The sequence below is a fragment of the Apus apus genome, chromosome 5, assembly GCF_020740795.1.
Source record: "Apus apus isolate bApuApu2 chromosome 5, bApuApu2.pri.cur, whole genome shotgun sequence".
Taxonomy (NCBI): Eukaryota; Metazoa; Chordata; class Aves; order Apodiformes; family Apodidae; genus Apus; species Apus apus.
In genome coordinates, this window is record NC_067286.1 from 41277651 (window position 1) to 41297473 (window position 19823).

General features: G+C 42.5%; 3 protein-coding genes across 6 annotated transcripts in view; 1 reads left to right on the plus strand and 2 right to left on the minus strand.

The window, feature by feature from the left end:
- The window catches only part of SEC23A (SEC23 homolog A, COPII coat complex component), a 29395-nt gene extending 26736 nt beyond the window's left edge, over positions 1-2659 (minus strand). The window contains exons 1-2 of one of the 2 annotated variants that reach the window (XM_051621090.1): positions 2564-2659; positions 1190-1439 (exon numbers count right to left, since the gene is read on the minus strand). The gene's annotated coding sequence lies outside the window, so the exon portion shown is untranslated. Of the gene's footprint in view, positions 1-880; positions 958-1189; positions 1440-2563 lie in introns of those variants that run through there. The other variant, XM_051621091.1, reaches the window with a different exon arrangement.
- A 1476-nt stretch (positions 2660-4135) lies between these two features.
- Positions 4136-18566, plus strand: GEMIN2 (gem nuclear organelle associated protein 2). 3 transcript variants are annotated; one of them, XM_051620191.1, is made up of 12 exons: positions 4136-4169; positions 4200-4398; positions 4962-5046; positions 6209-6298; positions 7930-7989; positions 8132-8242; positions 8863-8907; positions 9588-9656; positions 10961-11071; positions 11207-11265; positions 11594-11652; positions 18287-18566. In XM_051620191.1, exons 2-11 carry the CDS (start codon positions 4277-4279, stop codon positions 11631-11633), a joined length of 792 nt encoding a protein of 263 aa, XP_051476151.1. In that variant the 5' UTR covers positions 4136-4169; positions 4200-4276; the 3' UTR covers positions 11634-11652; positions 18287-18566. The 3 variants fall into 3 exon arrangements, with proteins under 3 accessions (XP_051476151.1, XP_051476150.1, XP_051476152.1); XM_051620190.1 differs by lacking the exon at positions 18287-18566 and having other exon boundaries at positions 11594-12057; XM_051620192.1 differs by lacking the exons at positions 8863-8907; positions 18287-18566 and having other exon boundaries at positions 11594-12057.
- TRAPPC6B (trafficking protein particle complex subunit 6B) lies at positions 12278-19539 on the minus strand. Its single transcript, XM_051620193.1, has 6 exons — positions 19034-19539; positions 18894-18961; positions 17674-17791; positions 16136-16219; positions 14987-15080; positions 12278-14340 (listed from the first exon to the last, which is right to left on the minus strand). Exons 1-6 carry the CDS (start codon positions 19112-19114, stop codon positions 14309-14311), a joined length of 477 nt encoding a protein of 158 aa, XP_051476153.1. The 5' UTR covers positions 19115-19539; the 3' UTR covers positions 12278-14308.
- Positions 19540-19823: the final 284 nt, after the last annotated feature.

Sequence of the window (19823 nt, forward strand, 5' to 3'; positions counted from 1 at the left end):
TAACGATCTAGTAAAATAGATTAACATTAAGCCTTTAACTAATGTTTTTCCAAAATCAAATTTCAGATACAAATCTATTTCAGTTCCAAGGAGGAACTAAAGTACATGAGGAGAATGATTTAGTACTCATCTAAAGGAACAGCAAGTTGTCAAACTGACAACGTAAGCATCTCATGTTCACTACCCAAACGCGGCCATCCTCCAAACCTGCCCGCCCAGCTCTTCACTGAGGATTTTTTAAAAAAACAACCAGTTAACGTAATAACCCACCTAAATTTAAAAACATATACAAATGGAGCAGGACCTGCCTAAACACAGCTTTTGCTGGCCTACCCTACGCGGCCAGGCCCCCCTGGCAGCGGCGCAAGGACGCGGGCACACGAGCGCTCCAGGACAGCAGAGCTGCAGCCGCACCCTACCCCCGGCGCTGCGGTGGCCGAGCAAAGGCCGTGCCCGACCAGTCCAGCTGGGAAGGGAGCTCTGGCGGCTGCTCGCACCGCCCCAGCCGGGCTCCACCGCGGCGGCCGGGCTGGGCTGGGCTCTCCCCGCCTCACGGGAAGGGGCGCACGTCCCGAGGCCCGGGAGGCCGCAGGCAGAGCTGACCAGCCGCCGGCAGTATCCCCGGGCCCTCAGGGCCGCTCTGGGTCCCCCCAAACCGGCACGGAAAGCGGCACGAGCGCCCGAAGCCTCGTGAGGGGAGGCGGAGAGCTGCTCTGCGCGGCCCCTGCCGGCCCAGCTGCCGGGCGGGGACAGCCCGAGGGTGCCCCCGTACCCAAGAGCGCGGGGAGCGCGGCTGCCGCCACCACGCCGACAAAGGGCTCTCCTCCCCGTGGCAACCCCGACCTAGAGCCACCCGCCAGCTCCGGCTCCCCGCTCCTACCCTGCCGCTCACGCCGCGTCCCGGCCGCCGCTGCCGCCTCCCCCGCTCTCCCCCGCCCGCCCGCCCGCACGCAGCCGCCCCGCCGCTGCCGACGCAGCCAACATGGCTGATGGGAGAGTCCGCGCCACGTCAAGGGGCAGAGAGCGGCCGGCCGGGGCGGGCTGAGCTCCGCGGCTCGCCCCCCACCCCTCCCCGGCGCAGGGGCAGCCCTCGCCGCGCCGGCTCCCGCTGGGCCCGCCCGCCTGTGCCGCGCGGCGCCCGGGCGAGCGGAGCGGAGGGGCCCGGCGCCGGACACGCCGCACCGCTCACCTTCGCTTCACCGCCTTGGCGGCCCCTGCTCCCCCGTGTGCGTCGTCTTCTTCCCTGTCGGACGCTCACGTTTCGTCTAAAGATCGCTCGTCGCAACCTCGCTCCCACAGCCCTTCGGGCGAGGCGGCGTCCCGGCCAGCAGGGGAGAGCTGCCTCCTGTGCCCCGGGCTGCGCCCGTGCCCGCCGCTCCCGCGGCTTCCCAGCCCCGCTCCTGGCAACCTTTTCATCTGGAAAACTGTTGACATGTTTCCTGGGAAATAATACATTGAAATTTTATGCGTGGTGGTTTTTCGCCTGATGCAGTACTTCATAATTATAAATATTTGGAAATATAACGCATGTTGATTTGCTGTCCACACAGTAACTTTCACGTAGCCGTAACAGTTTTGCTCAGGTTCTTTGTCAGCGTGGTTAGCTTTTTACGCCCCCAGACCCAAGCTTAGGTTCAAGGGCACTTCAGAACAATTTTAAATAAGGCCTGGTCTAGAACAGTGACTTCGGTGGAACTAATTCAGACATAGGGGAGTACTGGAAAACATTCTGCTTATTACCACGTCCCCCTTCACTGCAACTCTGAAAACATGCTATGACCACCAACCAAACATGAACTACTAAAACATCCTTATCCTCTTTTCTTATATGTCAAGTGTAATTATAATGGAACTTATATGGCATTGCTATATCCAGTATTGTTTGCCAGTCCTCTTCAGTCTGAAAACATGAGCAGGTAAACAACAGCAAAACATAAAGGGAGGGATTTTACATTTCCACATCCAGAAATCTCACAGGCAGTTGTGGGAGTAGTAAGCAAGAGCTTGCCAAGGACACGTAACCTTCTCAGTTGGTGGAGAGAGGAAAAAAAAAAAGCCAACACCACAACAGGGCAAACTTCAAACAGGTGCACAGAAAGCAATTAAGTGTTAACTTCCAAAGTACTCGAATACTCAGTTAAACATTTTCACAAAGTTACACTGAAAAGAGGCAAGTCCTCAGAGTCAGAACTGTGAGGTGAACTACATAGACAAGAGAGACTACTGACATTTAAAGACACCTAAAAGGGAAGAAGGGAGAACAGGGAAGTATACTATTCTACAAGTTACATAGCATTTTTAATAACTCATTAGCACAATTAATTTTCACTACATAAATCCAATGCTCTGAACTTCAGTAAATGTCTTGCAGCTTTTAAAATGGTGCAAACTGCAGCAAAAAAATAAGCAAAGATAACAGAAAACAGCACCCTAACACGGTGTATACTCATTGTTTATTAATGTACAGTGAAAGCATTTCATTTTTCTTTAGGCAAATGTTTTAGTTCACTTGCTAGATTATTATTATTTAGTCAGCAATGCATATCCACTGATGGTTACTCACCCTTTCTTTGGAAAAGTACTCTTCCATATTGCATAGGCATTTGAGAAGAAAGAATATTCATTTCCAGTTTATTTTTCCTTTTCCTCCACTGAGGCATGTTTCGTAGGCACTGCATCAGTATTCTTGGTAAAACCTGTAAGGCACAATTTTGTTATCCGTGGAAGACTACCTGTAATAATTAAAAATGTTACATCATTTTAAAAGTATCAATGGAAAGTTCCAGAAAAAGTAATCTAAGTATAGAAAGTATATTTAAAGTATGTTTTTATCTGTGGATCCTCTTTCTGCTCATAGTTCTTGAGGTAACAACAAATGGAAAAAAAAAGTTAAGTTCTGAATATTACCAAAGTATCAGAAGATATTTTTTATTCCTGGACTCACCAAAGTTTTGTCTTGGCCATTGGTCTGCCTTTCCAGAGAGATCACTGTAGTTTTAGCTAAGCAGGTTTTATTTGTCAGTGGCAACTGCAATTGTTGCATGTTCAACAAGGATATTAGATCCGTGTTTCAGAATTAAAACTGCCTGTTACACGTAGGTGGTGGTGGAAACACCTTAAAACAAACAAAAACCACTGGAAAGGAGGAGTTAGGGTAGATGTTTGCTCAGAACTGTTAAAACAGCCTTGCAGGAAACAAAAAAAAAAAAAGCTTTTTTTTTTTTTTTAAGTTAGGTCAGAAATGTTTAGAGCTATTCTCATCCACTAGATGCATTGTAGGTAGCAGTAAACTGACTTTGAATGGAGCAGAACTAAGGGAAAAAATAAAGAGATTTGACATTTTGCCTGGCAGGAATTTCATAATACACAACGTACATGGTTACAGCATTATCCTTCCACTTTATCTCGTAACTGAGAAGCAACCCTTCTTTGTGCTAACGATAGCTTGCTTTTGGGTTGTTTGGCATGTGGATACTTACTCCCACATATTATTATTTCAATAAACCCATACAGCAAGAAAATAAAAACTTAAGACACTGACCCTTCCAGAATGAGAACTCTGCTTAAATCTATGTAAATCAACATTTGCATAACTGGTTTCAAACTCAGCTCTCAAAGTATTTCAAGGAAGGCACACGTATTACTAGTACTGGATGTCCACTGGTAGAATAAAAATTATTAATGGCAGTTTTAAAGAATCACTTCTTAAAACTACAGTATATTCATTTGGGTTAATAAAAATCGTTATTAAAGGTTTACATCTATTGGCCACAGAAACAGGCCTAGTGGGATGGGCAGGAATTTGGCAGAACCCCTTTCTCTCCTGTTCTCTGGCCCGATTTCCTGTTATCCCCCTGCCTGGGTGCTCAGGCAGCCCGAACCTCGGGAGCAGGCCGGCGCTCAGGGCGTGCCGCTCCCCGGGGGGGCAGCCCCGGGCACACCGCACCTCCCGGCACGGCTCCCACCTCGCGGCGCCACACCGACGCGCCCTGACAGGGCTGAAGGGCCGCACGGAACGCAGGGAAGCCAACGCGGGATGTTTATCCCAGCGCGGGGCCCGGGACGCGCCTCGCACGCCCCCGCCCGCCGAGGGCCCCGCGCTCCCGCCCCGCCGCTCTCGCGAGAGCAGCCGCCGCCGCGCTCCGCCCCGCTGCGAAGCGGCGCCGGTGCCGGGCCCAGCGGCTCCGGGCCCAGCGGCTCCGGGCCCAGCGGCTCCGGGCCCAGCGGCTCCGGGCCGGGGGAGGAGCGGAGCGCGGGCAGCCGCGGCGGTGCGACCATGGAGCTGGGCATGGAGGAGCTGATGCCGCGGCTGCTGCCCGTGGATGATTGTGACTTGTCCGAGGACTTCGACCCCACGGTGCCTCCCAGGACGCCCCAAGAATACCTGAAGCGCGTTCAGTAAGTGGCGGGGCGAACGGAAGGGCCGAGCTCCCGCGGGCCGGGGAGGACGGGGACGCCGGAACGCTGCGGCCGCCGGGGCTGCCCGGGCCGAGCTCGGCGCTGGGGTGGCCGTGCCGGGCTGCTGTTCCTCTGCCAGCCCCGGCGCTCCCGGGGGCGAGATCCCGACCGCCACCGGGTCTAAGCCCACCCGCTTTCTGCGAGGCTGCTGCGCTCGGGCGGGTGCCCGCAGCTCTGAGGCCGGTGCTGCCGCCGTCCCCGGCAGGGTGGAGGTGCGGGTCTGCGCTCTCCGTCCAGGCACCGCTCGCCTGCTGACGTCTCGCTGCGGGAAGCGTTGCCGCTTCTCAGGCAAGTCAGGAGGCAAACAAGCTTCGAGGAGGTCAGAGCAGTGATGCAGAAACTGAGGGTACTTGATCTGCCGCTCTCAAGTCAACCTTTCTGGGAGAGCTGCCAGTGTTTGAGGTACCTGGCGATTCCTGCAGGTGCAGCACTTCAGAGACCTCCGGCGTGCAACCCCCGGTTACAGAGCGGGGAAAGTGTAGCCCCTTGATTTTGTTTTGTAGGATTGAAGCAGCTCGATGCCCAGATGTAGTTGTGGCACAAATAGACCCCAAAAAACTGAGAAAGAAGCAGACGGTAAACATCTCGGTAAGTCTGCCGGCTTTTACGTGTTTTGTTTAGGGACTTAAAAAATTAAGGGGAAAGATGTTAATGTCATGTTTGTACTAACTTGGGGGAGCGGTTGACATAACTAGCAGTGCTGGATTTTAAAAAGCATCTACAGAATTCAGTTAAATGGGTCTGAAGAAACATCTGTTCAACTGCTGGCTAACTGCACTGTATAACCAACATAAATGGATAATAGCCATACTATTTGATACACAGCAGCCTGTTTTATTGTCTGAGGAAATCAAATGTTGCATTAAATTTTACAAATATTTAATCATAAAGCCTGCATAAACTTTAGAAGAAAGAGATCTCCATACCTATATTTAGGTTTAAATATGTATCTAGAGTAAGGGTAGCAACTGCAGCTAAGCTTCACTAAAGTTAGCTAAAGTTCTAGCACCACTTCTTTCCTTTTTGCTGGAATATTTTATTGGAATTTTTCCTTACTGCCCAAGCAGATTTTCCTGTTGCCATGCTGCCCTGTCAGGTTGGGTTTTAATCTACTTTCAAATAGTTAAGGAGACCAAGTTTGCCTTTCACTAGTGAAAAATCTGTAATCTGAAATTTCAGAACTAGATTGTTCAATAAAAGTTTCTGCTACTGAGATATAACCGTGTCACTTCTGTGCAAATTCTCTTTATTTGTCTTATCTCTTTGTAGTGGCATTCTTAAACATTTGTAGAAATATCTTATTTAAAAAAAAAATAATCTCATGCTCGAGGTTATAGGTACTTAAGTGTCGGAGTTAATTTCCTAAAGGTATTTTTGAGGTCTTCTGTCTTCCTCAACTTACCATCTTGGCAAGTAGAACACCTAAGATTCACAGCATCTGTCCAAGATAAGGAAACAACACTGCTTTTTATAAACAGGGAGATTAAGGTGGGACACTTACTGAAAGGAAGACCTTAAATGATTACTTGAGAAAGTATTTTTAATACTTAGTTTTCTTTCTTACTTGCATAGGAGAAGAGTCAAAGAGAAATTTTGTCTAAACCAACTCTTAAGTCAGGCTTTGACACGTTCATGAAATTACCTTTCTTAAATTAAGATTTATATTATCCTGTTTAACTGATTCTCTGTTCTTAAGTATTCTTCTTATAAAGCTCTCTTCACATTATAATTATCACCAGTGTTTTCATAGATTTCTGGATGCCAGCCTGCTCCTGAAGGATACTCTCCAACTCTCAAGTGGCAGCAGCAGCAAGTAGCCAATTTCTCAGCTATTCGTCAGGTACAACATGGTGTGTGTAAGGGGACTTGCACTGTCTAGATAGAAAACATCTGTGCTTTACAGAGGACAGCCTTACAGCTACTACAGAAGTGTTGGGACTTTATGGTAGGACAGATGATTGCAGGCAAATGTCTTAAGTTCTTGAAAAAGAATCGAGTGGCTTTTAAACCTCTGATAAAACTCTTGAGTCATGTTTAAAAACAAATTCTTCAGCAAAAATATCTGTCACTATTTAGATGAAACTATATAGGGGAGGATCTAAAATGTTATGCAGTTATATCAAAACCTAGTGCTAGCAGGAATGTTTTGTAGAATTCAACAGTAACTGAAAAACAAGTGAATTTTAATCCACCAGGAGATTCATATACATAGAACACGTTGTCCATTTAGGATACTGTTGACAGTGTTGGCACCCATTATGAGGAGAAATACTAACTTAGAAAAATTTATTTGTAAGGTTGTAGTATTAGCACAGACTTAAATCTTTCCTACCACACTTGCACCCTGCTCTTGAACAAAAAAAAAATTGAGAACTGAGCAGTCTCTCTCTCCACAGTTCAAACAGGGTGAAATGCAAAACATACCAAAGATGTAGGTAGAGATTGTTTATTATTTCAGTACTATGGAAAGCATGTTTACAATGCATTGATACTACATTGTAGGAATACCTCGAGTAACTAAAGTATAACCAACACTGAAGCTGCTGTAGCACTGAACTTGCATGAGCTCATTCACCCTGTTTTTTCAGGGAGGTAAATCAGTGAAGGTGGAAATCTGTATTATTGTATCTACATTGTAAACATGAACTGAGCTAGGCCCTGTTTCTACAAGGTATCACATTGCACATTGTGTATTTTAATGTTTTAGTGGAACTAAGGAAACAATCATGTAAAGGCATATTCACTTGACAGATATTTCTTTTATACACAAATCAATTGTCCTCTCATCTGGGCCAGAAATAACATGGTGAAGTTTAAGCATATCCTAAAAAATATTTAAGATAAAGAACATCAGAAGTCACCTGTTCAGACAATGTGCATCAGCTACTGTTACTTACAGCATTTGTAGTGGTCATTTTTACCCCTCAAATAACAACAGGACTCGGGGGGAGGGGGGAATTTCTTCTGTTTCAAAGCATTTCTACCTCAACAGGAACCTGTTAAGCAGGCCAGTTTGTCTTACATGGCATCCCTGTCAGCTAGAAGAAATATACTAGAAAAGCAGGCTTGCCTTCTTTCTGACAGTTCTGTAGACACCTGATACAGATGCAGACCACTGTTGGAAACAAGATCCTGGCTTTGGTTCTGCTTTTGACTAAATAATTTTAGTATTTTTCTTTAGTCTGTTATACCAAGAAAAGTCTGTAAGTCTGTTAAAGCTTGCTACCTCAATTTCACTATAGGTACCAGACTGTAAAATTCCTTCAGCTTTAACATTACTTCCACAAACCCAGTATGGGCAACTTAGATTTATACTAAGAGGCATGGAAAATACTTAGCCAGTTATGTCTCTACTGGTTTATAGAACATTCTTATACATTTTAAGAATAATTGAATGTATTGTAAGAAATACAGCAAAGTTAAAATGACTGCAAAGTTAAAGTGTGATTTGTCTTTGGTTTAATTACTCAGAGCCTGAACAAACACAGAAATCACTGGCGATCACAAAATTTGGACAGCAATGTTACTATGGTGAGTAGCATTCATAACAGTGCCATGTTTTTTTTTCCAGTCATTAAATCCATGCTTGATCTCACTTTACAGTTTAATGCAGCAACCTGTGAACAGTATCAAGTCTTCAGTTTTTCACAGTTTTCATTTTTATTTACTTCAGCCAAAATCAGAGGATGAAGAAGGCTGGAAGAAGTTCTGCCTGGGTGAAAGAGTGTACTCAGAAATAGATGCACTGTCTGACAGTGAACATCTAGGAATCGATTACATAAAGGTTAGTATACGACTTCTATCTAATTTTTGGCTGCTATTTTCAAGAATCACTACCAGAAACAATAATATTTATTACCACTTTATGTTAAATACTACATAGAAAGTAGGCTCTCTGGTGAGCCCAGAAGGTCCCATTTTGCTTCCATTTTAAGTGGAAACTGAGTGAAGTAGAGCACAAGTCCATCCCTTCAGTCAAAAAGTCATCCCTTCAGTCCTTTGACTGAAGAACAGAGTTCTTTCATCTGTTACCAGTTAAAGCACACTACTTTGTTGCTCACTGAATGGAAAGCTTTGTGTACAGTCTGCTTTAGTGCTTTGCTGAATGGTGATAGGTGGTTACTCTCCTCATACATGCTATCCTACAAACATGCCCTTCACTGCATCATTCTGAAAAAGCAAAAAGTTTGACAAAGAACGGTAAAAGCAAGGTTCTTTGATACCAAACTTGAGTGGACCTTATCTTGAACTTGCTTGAAGATTATTTTTTTAATTGATTTCAAAGCTCAAAACAGACTTTCAATTCACTACAGATGTCTGAACATCACATTAAAATGTTTGTATGTCTAAATTAAACTAAACAGTGTATGGTAATGTCTGTCTTTTCCAATGCACTTTTCTCAGGTGGGCTTTCCCCCTTTGCTAAGTATTGTAAGCAGAATGAATCAGGTAAGCCTACCTCTTAGAATTGCATTGTGACACTGTGTAAGTCATTATTTCTCATAATCCACTTGTTGTAGAAGTCTAACATTTTTCCATGCTAGAGTAGGCACAAAATTGTTTATTACAACTACTATTAATTGCACACTTACAGGGAAAACACATCATTATCTGACCTTCAGCTACAAAAAAACTTTACTAGCGAACATTTAATATTTGAATTCTCACTGAATGCTCCATTAGGTGCTTGAGAGTGTTTTAAGATTCCTTACTTAGTGTTTTAAGAGCAGTCTTCAACTTGATTGTTCTAGCTTTACGTACATTGCAAGGCTAGAAGAATCACACTTTCCTTTACTACCACATTTCCCACTAGTCACTTTCATACAGAAACAACTAGGCAGTGTGATGCCTCTTTCTTCATCTGTAGTCATTTACCCATAGCTTTTCCTTAACACAGAAATTTACTTCATTTTATATAAAGTTCCTTCCAGAAACTGATGCTTTAACTTTACCCTTATATGTAATTTCAACCTGGAAGAAAGAACATTTAGTATTACTGTGGAGTAGAAATACATATTGTGTATTTTTCAAAAATCACATTGCTTCTTATATAATACAATCCTTCAGGTAGGACAGCAAGAGAAAACATTTCAAGTACTGTATTGTCTCTTTCTGTTCCTCTTTTGAAGGCAACAGTAACCAGTGTCTTAGAATACCTCGTAAGCTGGTTTGGAGAGAAAAAATTTACTCCTGAACTGGTAATCTTTTATTTATTCTAACTACTTGCACATGAATGCATTAAACAAGGGATAAATTGTTTATAGTGTTCTATGAAATTATTTTCTGAAGAGTTCTCTAGATGCGTGTATCATACTCAGTTATTTTCAAAACTTTCTTGTTTAGATACTAAAAGTATTCACAGAACTTTTGGAATGCAATTACAAAACATAACAGATACAAATCTATCAATACTGCCAAAATCCTCTCCCCTTTTTATCATTCTCCACACTAACTTAAACCACAACATTGGATCAGTATCAGTGCTGGGGAGAAAAGAGGGGCCAACTGCAGCACCTTTGATTTTGACCGGTTTAAGCTGTCAGGATGCTGCACAGTGTACTGTCTGACACCTCCAATTTAGTTTGGAGATGCATGGCAGCAGGCTGGCAGCAACACATTGAATCTTTCCACATGCAGCACAGACTGGAAAACTTAGCTTAGTGTAGTGACAAATCAAACCTGGAAAGAAATTCTGATTGACAGACTATGTCAGCATGGAGTTCAGCCACAACTCTCATCTACAAAATTATACCTACAGAACACGTTGGTGGATGCATCTCATCTCATTCAGCACCATGAAGCAAAAGAGTAATGAAAAATTACTTCCATAATACTAAAGACAGTTTCACTAGTTTTGACTCATTTAAAGGTCTTTCATGTTCTGTCCTTTTCTTTAGGACTGTTTTCTCCTTAACCAGTATGCTGCAGAGAATGTGCACACTGACTTTTAGTTTATTTCATAATGAAAGCCACTAGACACTTGAATTAAATTAAGAAGTTAGACTGGTAGCTGAAGTTACATTTGTAACAGTGCAGTATTATTCAGTGAACTAAAATGCAAAGGACATTTTTTCACAGTGGTGCAAATCTTAAAGCTGATCTAACAGTATTAATTCCACAAAGATCCAACTTGATACATTGACTCTTCAGAAATGTTTTTCCACAGTTTGTAAAGTTATAAATTAATAGCTAATAATCTTTAGATATTACTAGAAATAATCCCTCCCTCAGACTTCAGTAATGTAAGCTGTATTAAGTTTTATCTTTGGCAGTATTTAAAATACCAGCAGGAAATCCAGGAGTGCTGCTCACATGAAGCTTCTCTAGAGGCACAGAATTCTACTGTATAGTGTCTAATTTGGCTTTCAAACTTTTCAATTCTGGCAGTAGCACTTAAATGCAGTTTTGAGACCCATGCTCCAGGCCTGCGCCTGGTCTAACAAGAGCATGAAACTTCAAGGAAATGCTCATAATTAAAACTTTGTTATCTGAATCTGCACAGGGTAGATGGCTTTATGCACTGTTGGCATGCCTTGAAAAACCTTTGCTACCTGAAGCTCACTCCCTTATTCGACAGCTGGCAAGACGATGCTCAGAAGTCAGGGTACTAGAGGTAAGATTTAACATAACATTGTGCAAAGGACTTGCCAAATTGAACAAATTATTAGGAGGATGATTACATGGTATGTAACTACTTTTCTGTCTGACACAGGAAAAGTAACTGTTCTAATATTTGTTTCTCTTTCAGGAGAACAAGAATGAAGAAGAAATATCAGCTCTGAACTTGATAATCTGCTTAGTTAGCAGGTAATGCAAGTTACATACCTAAAACAGTAAAGGAAGTCCAGAATAAATGTGTGATTATTCTTGTCCCAACCTAGATTCTTTTAAAGTGGAACTCAGTTAAAGTACTCCAGGCCTGTGTAGCAAATACACCTAACTAAAAGGACTTAAGATAAATCTAAGAGTAAAGTAAGCTTATTGGTCTCCTCAGGTGAGCCCCCTGAACTGCAAAGCTATAATTATGATAAACTCTAAAAGAAGAGCTAGAAAGCAAGGGGTCTAATAACTCAGAGCAAAGCAAGGAGTATACTGCATTAGAGGTTTCTTACTGTATTCCACACTTCTCCACTAGGTACTTCGATCAACGTGACCTGGCTGATGAGCCTTCCTAGACTGTTTAGAGAATATCAGGTATTTTGCATTGCCATAGTACAAACAGCATTATCAGAGTTAATAGCAAGACACTGCACTGTTCAGACCTGAAGTACTATACAACCCCTACATAGCACCCTCACAAAAATGCACTTGGAACAGCTATGAACAACTTAAGCTGAGCTTTAGCATGAGATTGTCAATGTCTCCAGTATCATCATCACCGTCATTGTAAAATGGTCAGTGTCTCACATCATCTCTCAAGAGCTACTGTCTCTGTAGACTACATCCTTGGTTAGAAACTTGCACCATCTTAGTACTCCTGTGGCCACTGCTATTTGGGGAAGTCACAGGTTACATTATGTGTGATTGTTCTTTATCTAACACACACCTACTGAGGGCTTTTTTTAATAAAACTGAAGCTTTTTAAAGAGTGTTCTTAAATTTTGTGGCTTTTCTCATTCTTCATACTATTTAACAGCTATCTTACTGTAGAAATCTACACAACTTGGACTGAATGTGTTTTTTCCCAAGCTTTCATTCCTGACTGCTAAGCTGGTCAACTGTAGCCAGTAAGTCTTGAATAAGACAAATGTTACTGCCTCCTGAGTAGTAATACTGTTTTTTAGTAAACAATTGCAGAAACAAGTGAGAATTACACATCTGTATTCAATGCTTTTAATAGAAACATTTACTAAACAGAATGAACAAATATATTTTCTGTATGTTATCTTGACAAATATGTTAGCTCACCTATTTATATATTTAACAGTGCTGCACCAAAAGTAACAGCATCTGCTTGGTACATACATGACTCCCTCTGGTTTTTGTTATCTTCAACAATTAAAAATCCGTATTAAAGGAACTATAAATTCTGCTGATAGCAGCAAACTGATACACAGTTTTAACTGACATCTACTTTCTATATATTGTAGAATTTAAGTCCCTCCCATCACTTAAAAATAATCATTAACCACAACCACTTCTTGATAAACCCCTAATATGTCTTTGAATGATTGGCACTTTTGTATCTGGCATGCTGGCGGACTTAACTGTCAAGTGAAAAATCAAAGTGAATTACAATAACTACTAGACCTGTAATCATGGAGATGCAAGTAACAGTGATTCTATTGCTATGCTAGTATTCTGTTACATGGGTGGGGATCAGCTGTTTGATGAAAAATGCTGGGTTCTTATACTGGTAATTTATAGGGGGCTGGGGTTGTTCAACTTTATAACTCAATTTGTTTTAAATTGTAGGGCTAGAGGATACTATACTAATACTAGGCTAACTAGTATTTTTGGATTTTATGGGTTCTTCGATTGCCAATTCCTCTTGCTTTCAACATGCTGAAAGTGTGACTAAACAGACTAGATGAACATTTCAATGTAATCACATTTCAGGCACCTGCAGGGTGAACAGACATTGGGTACCAACCATATTTACTAGTTCTACAAAACAGAGGGACAGCATTCTGCTCGTTTGAGTTCTACTCTAAATGCTTCCCAGAATTGTCAAGTTATTCAGATACAACTAATCTAAACTAGGATTCACAGTACCTGAAAAGATCAGAATTTGATCACAATCTTAAGCACAACCTCTGGTTATGCTGTAATCTATAGCTTGCCAGCTTGTAACAGCTATCTAGGAAAGGCAGGATCCATTACAAACTTCCGACCTTCCCTTGGGCTTAGGGAAGAAAAGCTTCCACTGTTCTTGCCCATCATGCAACCAACCATACACTTATCCCAACACAGAAGGTGTTAAAACAAAGGTACTATTTTAACATGTTAGCTTTTCTGGTTAGCCTGTTATTTACTGGTCTGAAAGTAGAAACTGAATATCAGACACATTAAAAGTTTTAACAAGATGTTTTCATGCTTGCAGCAAGATGCATGTTGTTATGCAAATCTTGCAACAAGGAGTATCTATCAAACCCCAGTGTCCTCAAAGTCTTAGTGATGTCTTTATAGCTTCTTGCAGGCCTAATAATCTTCTTGCACACACTCATTACAGAAATGAGTTGCAGCTAGTAAATAAAAACAATTATGTTAATACTGAGTTTATGCACAAGCCAAAACAAATTTCCTCCTTTGGCCAGTATAATCACCTTAGCTATAAAACTACTCTGACACAGAAAGAAAAAGCTCCCAATTTTAGGGAAGAAAGAAACTGTTCAACTATGTGGAAATCAGTTCTCTTTTCTATTTCCCGGCCCCCACCCTATCATTCCTACAAAAGGAACTAAACTTCCACCGAACACCATTAATGAAGGCTGTTGGTTCACATGTTAAGATCTTCCTCAGAATGATACAAAAGCAATTGCTGCCTCACAGTTCAGCACAAATAAGGAAAGGTAGCAGTTGGGCATTAGTTTCTTACTCCAGTTTAGTCTTGATCAGGCTTATACTCTCTTCTCAAAAGATGCCTCTGGTCTTCTGTATGTGTTGTTTTAGGAATTGAAATATTTTGCTGCAAACTTCTGCGTAGACAGTTCTAACCAGATGGACATTAATACCTTGGTATAGTATAAATTTCATACCAAGATACAAGGATAGTGTTATTGTTATTAACATTTATTATATATTTTGCAATTGAGCACTGCTATAATTTACAAGCTACATACAAAGCTGAACCAAGATACTGAATCCACACAAACCATTTTTAAGGTAGATACCCAGATTTGGATGTGTACTACATTTTCTGTATCATCACCTGAAATTTACCTGCAAAGAAAAAGCAAAGTCAGATCAAAGTATCACCATTAGAATTACTTTTATAAGTAATTATTTTATTGTAATCATTTTTTTAAAAGAAGTAATAAGGAGCATTTCACTCTGATGGTTTGTAAACAATCTAGCCATTATTTAAACTTAGCATTTTAATTTAACTCCAGCTGAACAGATTTTTCTCTTTTTTCTTTTAAGTTGACCCATGTTCCCCATCACAGCAGTTTTGTCAGTTAAATTTAAAATTCATTCAAAGCCTGTGGAAATTTTTTAATCCACCCTAAGCAGCTTAGATAGTTACACTGCACTTCACTAACTTTTTTAATTACTTCTGTAGAGAAAGAGGATGCATCTAGTTAGTTTTGTCTTCCCTTGTTCACATAGTGTTCTGGCCAGACATCCTTACACATTTGCTGCTTCCAAAAGTAAATACAACTTTTTAGTTTTGCTTTCTGCTCCACATCATGGAGGTTCACCCTCTATCAGTATTTTCTAACCACTGAAGAATTTAGTGACAAGTAGTATCCTGAAGTTCATACTGACTCTTACGGCCTAGCAGCTTCAAACTAATCCCACCTTGATAAATGCTTATACAGTGATGAAGTCAGTAAGCTAATAACTGAACACTCACAGAACTACTTACATGCAGGCATTGATGAAACTTCAGCTGTTACAATACTCTTTATTCCCAAATTTGACAGGCCTCCTCTGATTAATCCACAGGTAAATGCTAAATACTGAACATAAAGTTGCACTTTAAGTGAGTGTCAAGGGTGAAGCTTATTGCTGAAGACTGAAACAAAGTTCTCAAGAAGAAGACTTAACACTTATGGTAATATAAAAGATGGAGGTTTTCTTACTGTGCTTGGGAGGCTTCATCATGTCTCAAATAGATGAAAGCTCAGATACTTGGTACAGCAGAGCTCACAATACACATTTCTCTTGTTAGAGACACTATATTGAGTCACTTGTTTCTATTTCCATTAAGCCTGTAGGAACTTAATATCCTTCAAAAAATTACTCCCAAGACTTGGCTGAAATTAGCAGCTGGTATTAAAGTCAACAAAGGAGAAACAGTCCAAGATAGAATTCTTGCACAGGCTGCATCTTAGAAAACAAGGGCCTGCATATATTTAGATGATCTACTGCAAAACAGAATAAACATTTCACCAAACACACACACAAATTTAAAAAAATCCCAAGCACAGTAGCCTGCAACTGTGATGACTATGAAGATCAAGAATGAAGAAGTTGTAAAATTGAGCCGAATGCCCCATTTCTTACATCCACCTGAACTAAAATGTTTTACACGAGGTTCTGCAGAGGCACTGAATTTACTTACGTCAACTATTACCCTAACTCAGCATCTACACTCAAAACTCTTTTTAATTGGTGGAAGATCTTTCTGAATGTTCATATAATCTCAGAAGCTTGTTCTGGAGAATGAATAGCATCTTCCAAATATGTTTTGGAAGCTTTTAAAAAGCTTATGAAAGCACAAGCTTTCCAAAGAGAAAAAGAATTAGTGTGATAGTGGCAGACCAGCTCCTACCATCAGGTAACCCAAACTTGACAACAGGAAGTTTCACAATGACACTACACGTTTCTTGAACCATAAATCAAATCCACTGTTCCAAAACCAGATGCATTTCTAAAAAGCACAAGTTTTGGAGACTAATCTTTAGCCCTTTTGAACTATTTCTGTCCATCCAATTAAAAAATATAAAATTATTAATAAATCAAGATAATTAAAATAAAACTGGTAGATCCCAAGGATAAAACTGAAGGGTACCTTTGGTGCATGTTCTAAATATTGCTTTCCTGCAGACATTTGTGTCAAGAGACGAAATTTATTGTCTTGAAGAACATAAATACCCTGTTTAAAAAAAAAAAAAAGTTGTTTTTAGCTAAGTATGCAGTAACACGTAGTCAATGTTTTCTGTGAAAGGATTTGATTTGTAAATATAATATAAAGGTCCTCAGGTCGAAAAATTAATTTTTAGATTAAGGCATATGTGATTTATGTTTAAAATGTATTATTTGCTTATATCAAAACAAAATATACTTATTTGTGAATATACTACAAAAATCCTAGATAATATGATTGGTTAACCCTAAAAAATGTTTATTTAAATTATTCTTGGAAGAGTCCTTCCAATGCTCAGCAACAATAGTTCCATATTAGAAAGTCTTTGTTAGTATCTCAAACACATGAAGATTTTTACATTCAAATCTTAATCTTCATTCGGTAAGCAATTCATTATTCTTATTTTCAAACTCAATGAGCATTATCTTCTTTAAATAGTGATATAGGCAACACCACCCAAGCAGGTGATCAAATTTAAAATCTAGCATTTTCTACATGGCAATTTTGTGCCACAGTATGCCTTTTAATAAATTAAGTATGAACACGGTATAGCTTAATCTACACCTGTCATTTTAATTTTTTTTGCCAATGACTGTCCTACTTTGGAAGTTGATAAACTTCAAATTAAATTAAGGCTGTATATTGCACTGAGACCTCAGCTTAATACTGCAGCTTTCTTTGAATTAAAAAACAGATTTCTAAGGTATTTATTATCTGTTGAAGTTATTACTTGATATACAGCTCACTTTTATGGCCTACTAGGTACAATCCTTGTACAAATTCTCCTGTTCCTACTTTGATACAACAGGGAATGGCCATAAGGAAAGCAAGTAATTTGAAAGGGAAAAGATTTTTTTACTCTAGTAAAACATTTCCTTAAATTATTTTGATCTTGTTTTAAAAACTGCAGCTGTTGATATAGGACACAGATACAAGGCAATGTACCAACATGCAAATTTTGCAAGTTTTTCAGCTGTTTCTTATACAAATATGTTCAGTAGAATCCAACTAAGTGTCTCAACTGCTGAAAACTGTAAAAAATCTTTTAAATAAAACAATTACTTCAAGGCAAGCCATTCTATTTAAATAGATGTTAAGACAGCAGTATCACTTTCTCACATGAGTTTTCTACTAAAATGTATTGGGAGATACATAAAAAAGTTCCTATTAAAGTGTTAATCAACTGTAACTGTTACTATCCTGTCAGCTTGTAACTGCAACAGCACATACGAAATTCAAAGCATTTAGTCTTTTCAAACAGGATGGCAATAAAGACATCACAAGCAATTATTGAATTGTAGTCCGAAGCGACATGCTAACATGAACCTTAAAAACCTGCTTTAAAACACATCAAAGAACATTTTGGGCTTCTTACCAGGTAATTATAGATGAATAAAAAAATGCTAGTAACTCAAAACTGTTACAGATTACAGAAGTTAAATCTTACTCTACAGCATTAGTACCTGATGATTAGTCCTTAGGTTATCTATTTGTTTTTTGAATACAGTTGTCCAAAAATCCTTGCAGATGAACTTCATAATATCTAATTCATCTTTGAACCTGGCAGTATCTTTTGTAAACCTAAGAGATAAGTAAGAAACATATCAATAATGAAAGCAAACACAACTTGACTGATAATTAGAAAAAGAAAATACAAAAAATGGTACTATGCAACATCCTTGTTGAGGCTGCTACAGAAATTAAGTTTTCCAACCATTGTATGAGTATCGTTCCAGCACCACTCTGCATTCATCAAGTCTTTCAACTTAACAGCAACACAGTGTTATCTTAACATCTGCGACATGACAGCAGAATAAATGGTTTTAATTATATTACTATTAAAGACAGGGGAAGTACAGAAAGATGCAAAGCACTCCATCAGTTTTACCTTCAACTAAACGTCTAAATAGAAGATAAACAAAAAGCTCATCCTATACTACTGCTCCAAAGGAGTCCTTCGAATGTGCAAAAAAGCACTAACATATAGGAACAAACGTAATACTTGTTCCTGTTTCCCAAAAAGGGATCTCCTCCTCTTGCTTATTTCAGAATTCTCTCCTTTTATCCTCCTTGAAGGTCTTTATTTGGCACTAAAGCACCACTTTGTTCATAAAAAGCACGACTGAAGCTCAAGAGTTTTCCACACGACCTCAGAACGAGGGCGGTGAAGTTGGCTGTGCAGCAAGTCATCGTGCATCCCCGATGGTCTGGGGAAACAAGGAGGGCATGCGCTTGGCGGTGGAAGTTCCAAGGATGCAGAGTGCTTTAGAAAAACGCCAACAGAGTCGCCAATCATAAAATTATGTTAAAGAAGGAATTCAGAATGAGAACAAAATAATGAAACGTACCACCTCAGGAAACATGCAAAAGCAGGTCTAAAAAAAGTACAATTACCAAGGATTAAAAGTATTAAAGGTAAGCAACCACCCCAACTCAGTGTTCATTAGGGAAAGCACTCCAAACCTGTCCTGCGGTGTTCAACGAGAGGTCCCCGTACGAATGAGAGGGCAAAAGCGAGGGCGCCAGCCAGAACGCGCGACCGGAGGGACGCACCGCAGCAGCGCCCGAAGCAGCGAGCAGCTCTGCACCCAGGGCCCGACCAACCCCGCCGGCCCCGGGGGCAGGTCTGGGGGCGCCGAAGGGGCAGACCCGGGCCCGGCCCGCCGCAGCGGCGGGGACTCACCTCTCGATCAGCCCCTGCCCGACGCGGAAGCCCATGCTCTCCAGCTTGGTGGTGCAGCGGCCGTTCTCCTGCAAGACACAAGGCGCCGCTTTACCCCGGCCGCTGCCGGGCGGCCCCCCGGGCGCCCCGGCCCCACTCACCCCTTCGCCCTGCTCGGCGGCGCGGTGCAGCCCCGCCACCATCTCGTTGTGCAGCAGCAGGAAGAGCGCCTCGTCCGCCATCCCCGCCCCGCAGCGGGGCTCCCCGCCCGGCACCGGGCAACGGCCGGCGGGGCCCGCCGCCGCACCGCCCCTTCCGGCGCGGCCAGGCCAGGCGGGCCGGGCCCCGGCAGCCTGCGCTGCTGCCAGCCGGGGCGGGGAAGGGCCTTGCCGCTGCTCGGGCGGCGGCGCGGACCGGGCGGGAGCGAGGGACAGAGCTGGGGGCAAGCGCGCTGGATCCCTGCGGAGCTGCCGCCGCCCCGCAGGGGAGGGTGCGGAGAGGGCGGGGAAGGTGCCGTGGGCTCTTTATTGCTTTCAGAGTGTCACTCATTCGCTCCCCGTGCGTACCCCCCCCGGGACGCCACGCTTAGCAGGACCCCGCGCCAGGCGCCGGGAGCAGCGCCCGCTAACGGAGCCTTAGCGCCACCACGGCCCGGCCCGCGCGCCCCAGCCCAGTAACGTCCCCGCCGATTGGCTGGCCTGGCGCGGCGGCCCCCGAAGGAGAGCGGTGATTGGCCCCGCCCGCGCCGCCCGCGCGCTGGCGTGTCGGCCCTGCTGAGAGTGGGAAAGTAAACGCGTCCCGGCCGGGCGGGGATAAGCGCCCTCGGAGCGGGCTCCGGGGCGGTGCCGCTCCGGCCGCCCCGCTGGTGACTGGCAGCGCGGGCAGGCAGAGCCTCGCGGCGGTTGGGCAGCCGGGACGCCCGTCTGGCCCCGTGACCGGGAGCGCTTCCCG

What these genes read in the sequence shown, in the direction of transcription:
- GEMIN2 (XM_051620191.1), top strand. Translation starts at nt 4,277, where the DNA reads ATGGAGCTGGGCATGGAGGAGCTGATGCCGCGGCTGCTGCCCGTGGAT. An exon ending in AGCAGACGGTAAACATCTCG is followed by an intron (nt 5,047 to 6,208) that starts GTAAGTCTGCCG and finishes GTGTTTTCATAG; the next exon opens with ATTTCTGGATGCCAGCCTGC. An exon ending in CAGAAGTCAGGGTACTAGAG is followed by an intron (nt 11,072 to 11,206) that starts GTAAGATTTAAC and finishes TTTCTCTTTCAG; the next exon opens with GAGAACAAGAATGAAGAAGA.
- TRAPPC6B (XM_051620193.1), bottom strand. Translation starts at nt 19,114, where the DNA reads ATGGCGGACGAGGCGCTCTTCCTGCTGCTGCACAACGAGATGGTGGCG. An exon ending in CCGCCGAGCAGGGCGAAGGG is followed by an intron (nt 18,962 to 19,033) that starts GTGAGTGGGGCC and finishes TGTGTCTTGCAG; the next exon opens with GAGAACGGCCGCTGCACCAC. An exon ending in ACCTAAGGACTAATCATCAG is followed by an intron (nt 16,220 to 17,673) that starts GTACTAATGCTG and finishes TTTTTTAAACAG; the next exon opens with GGTATTTATGTTCTTCAAGA.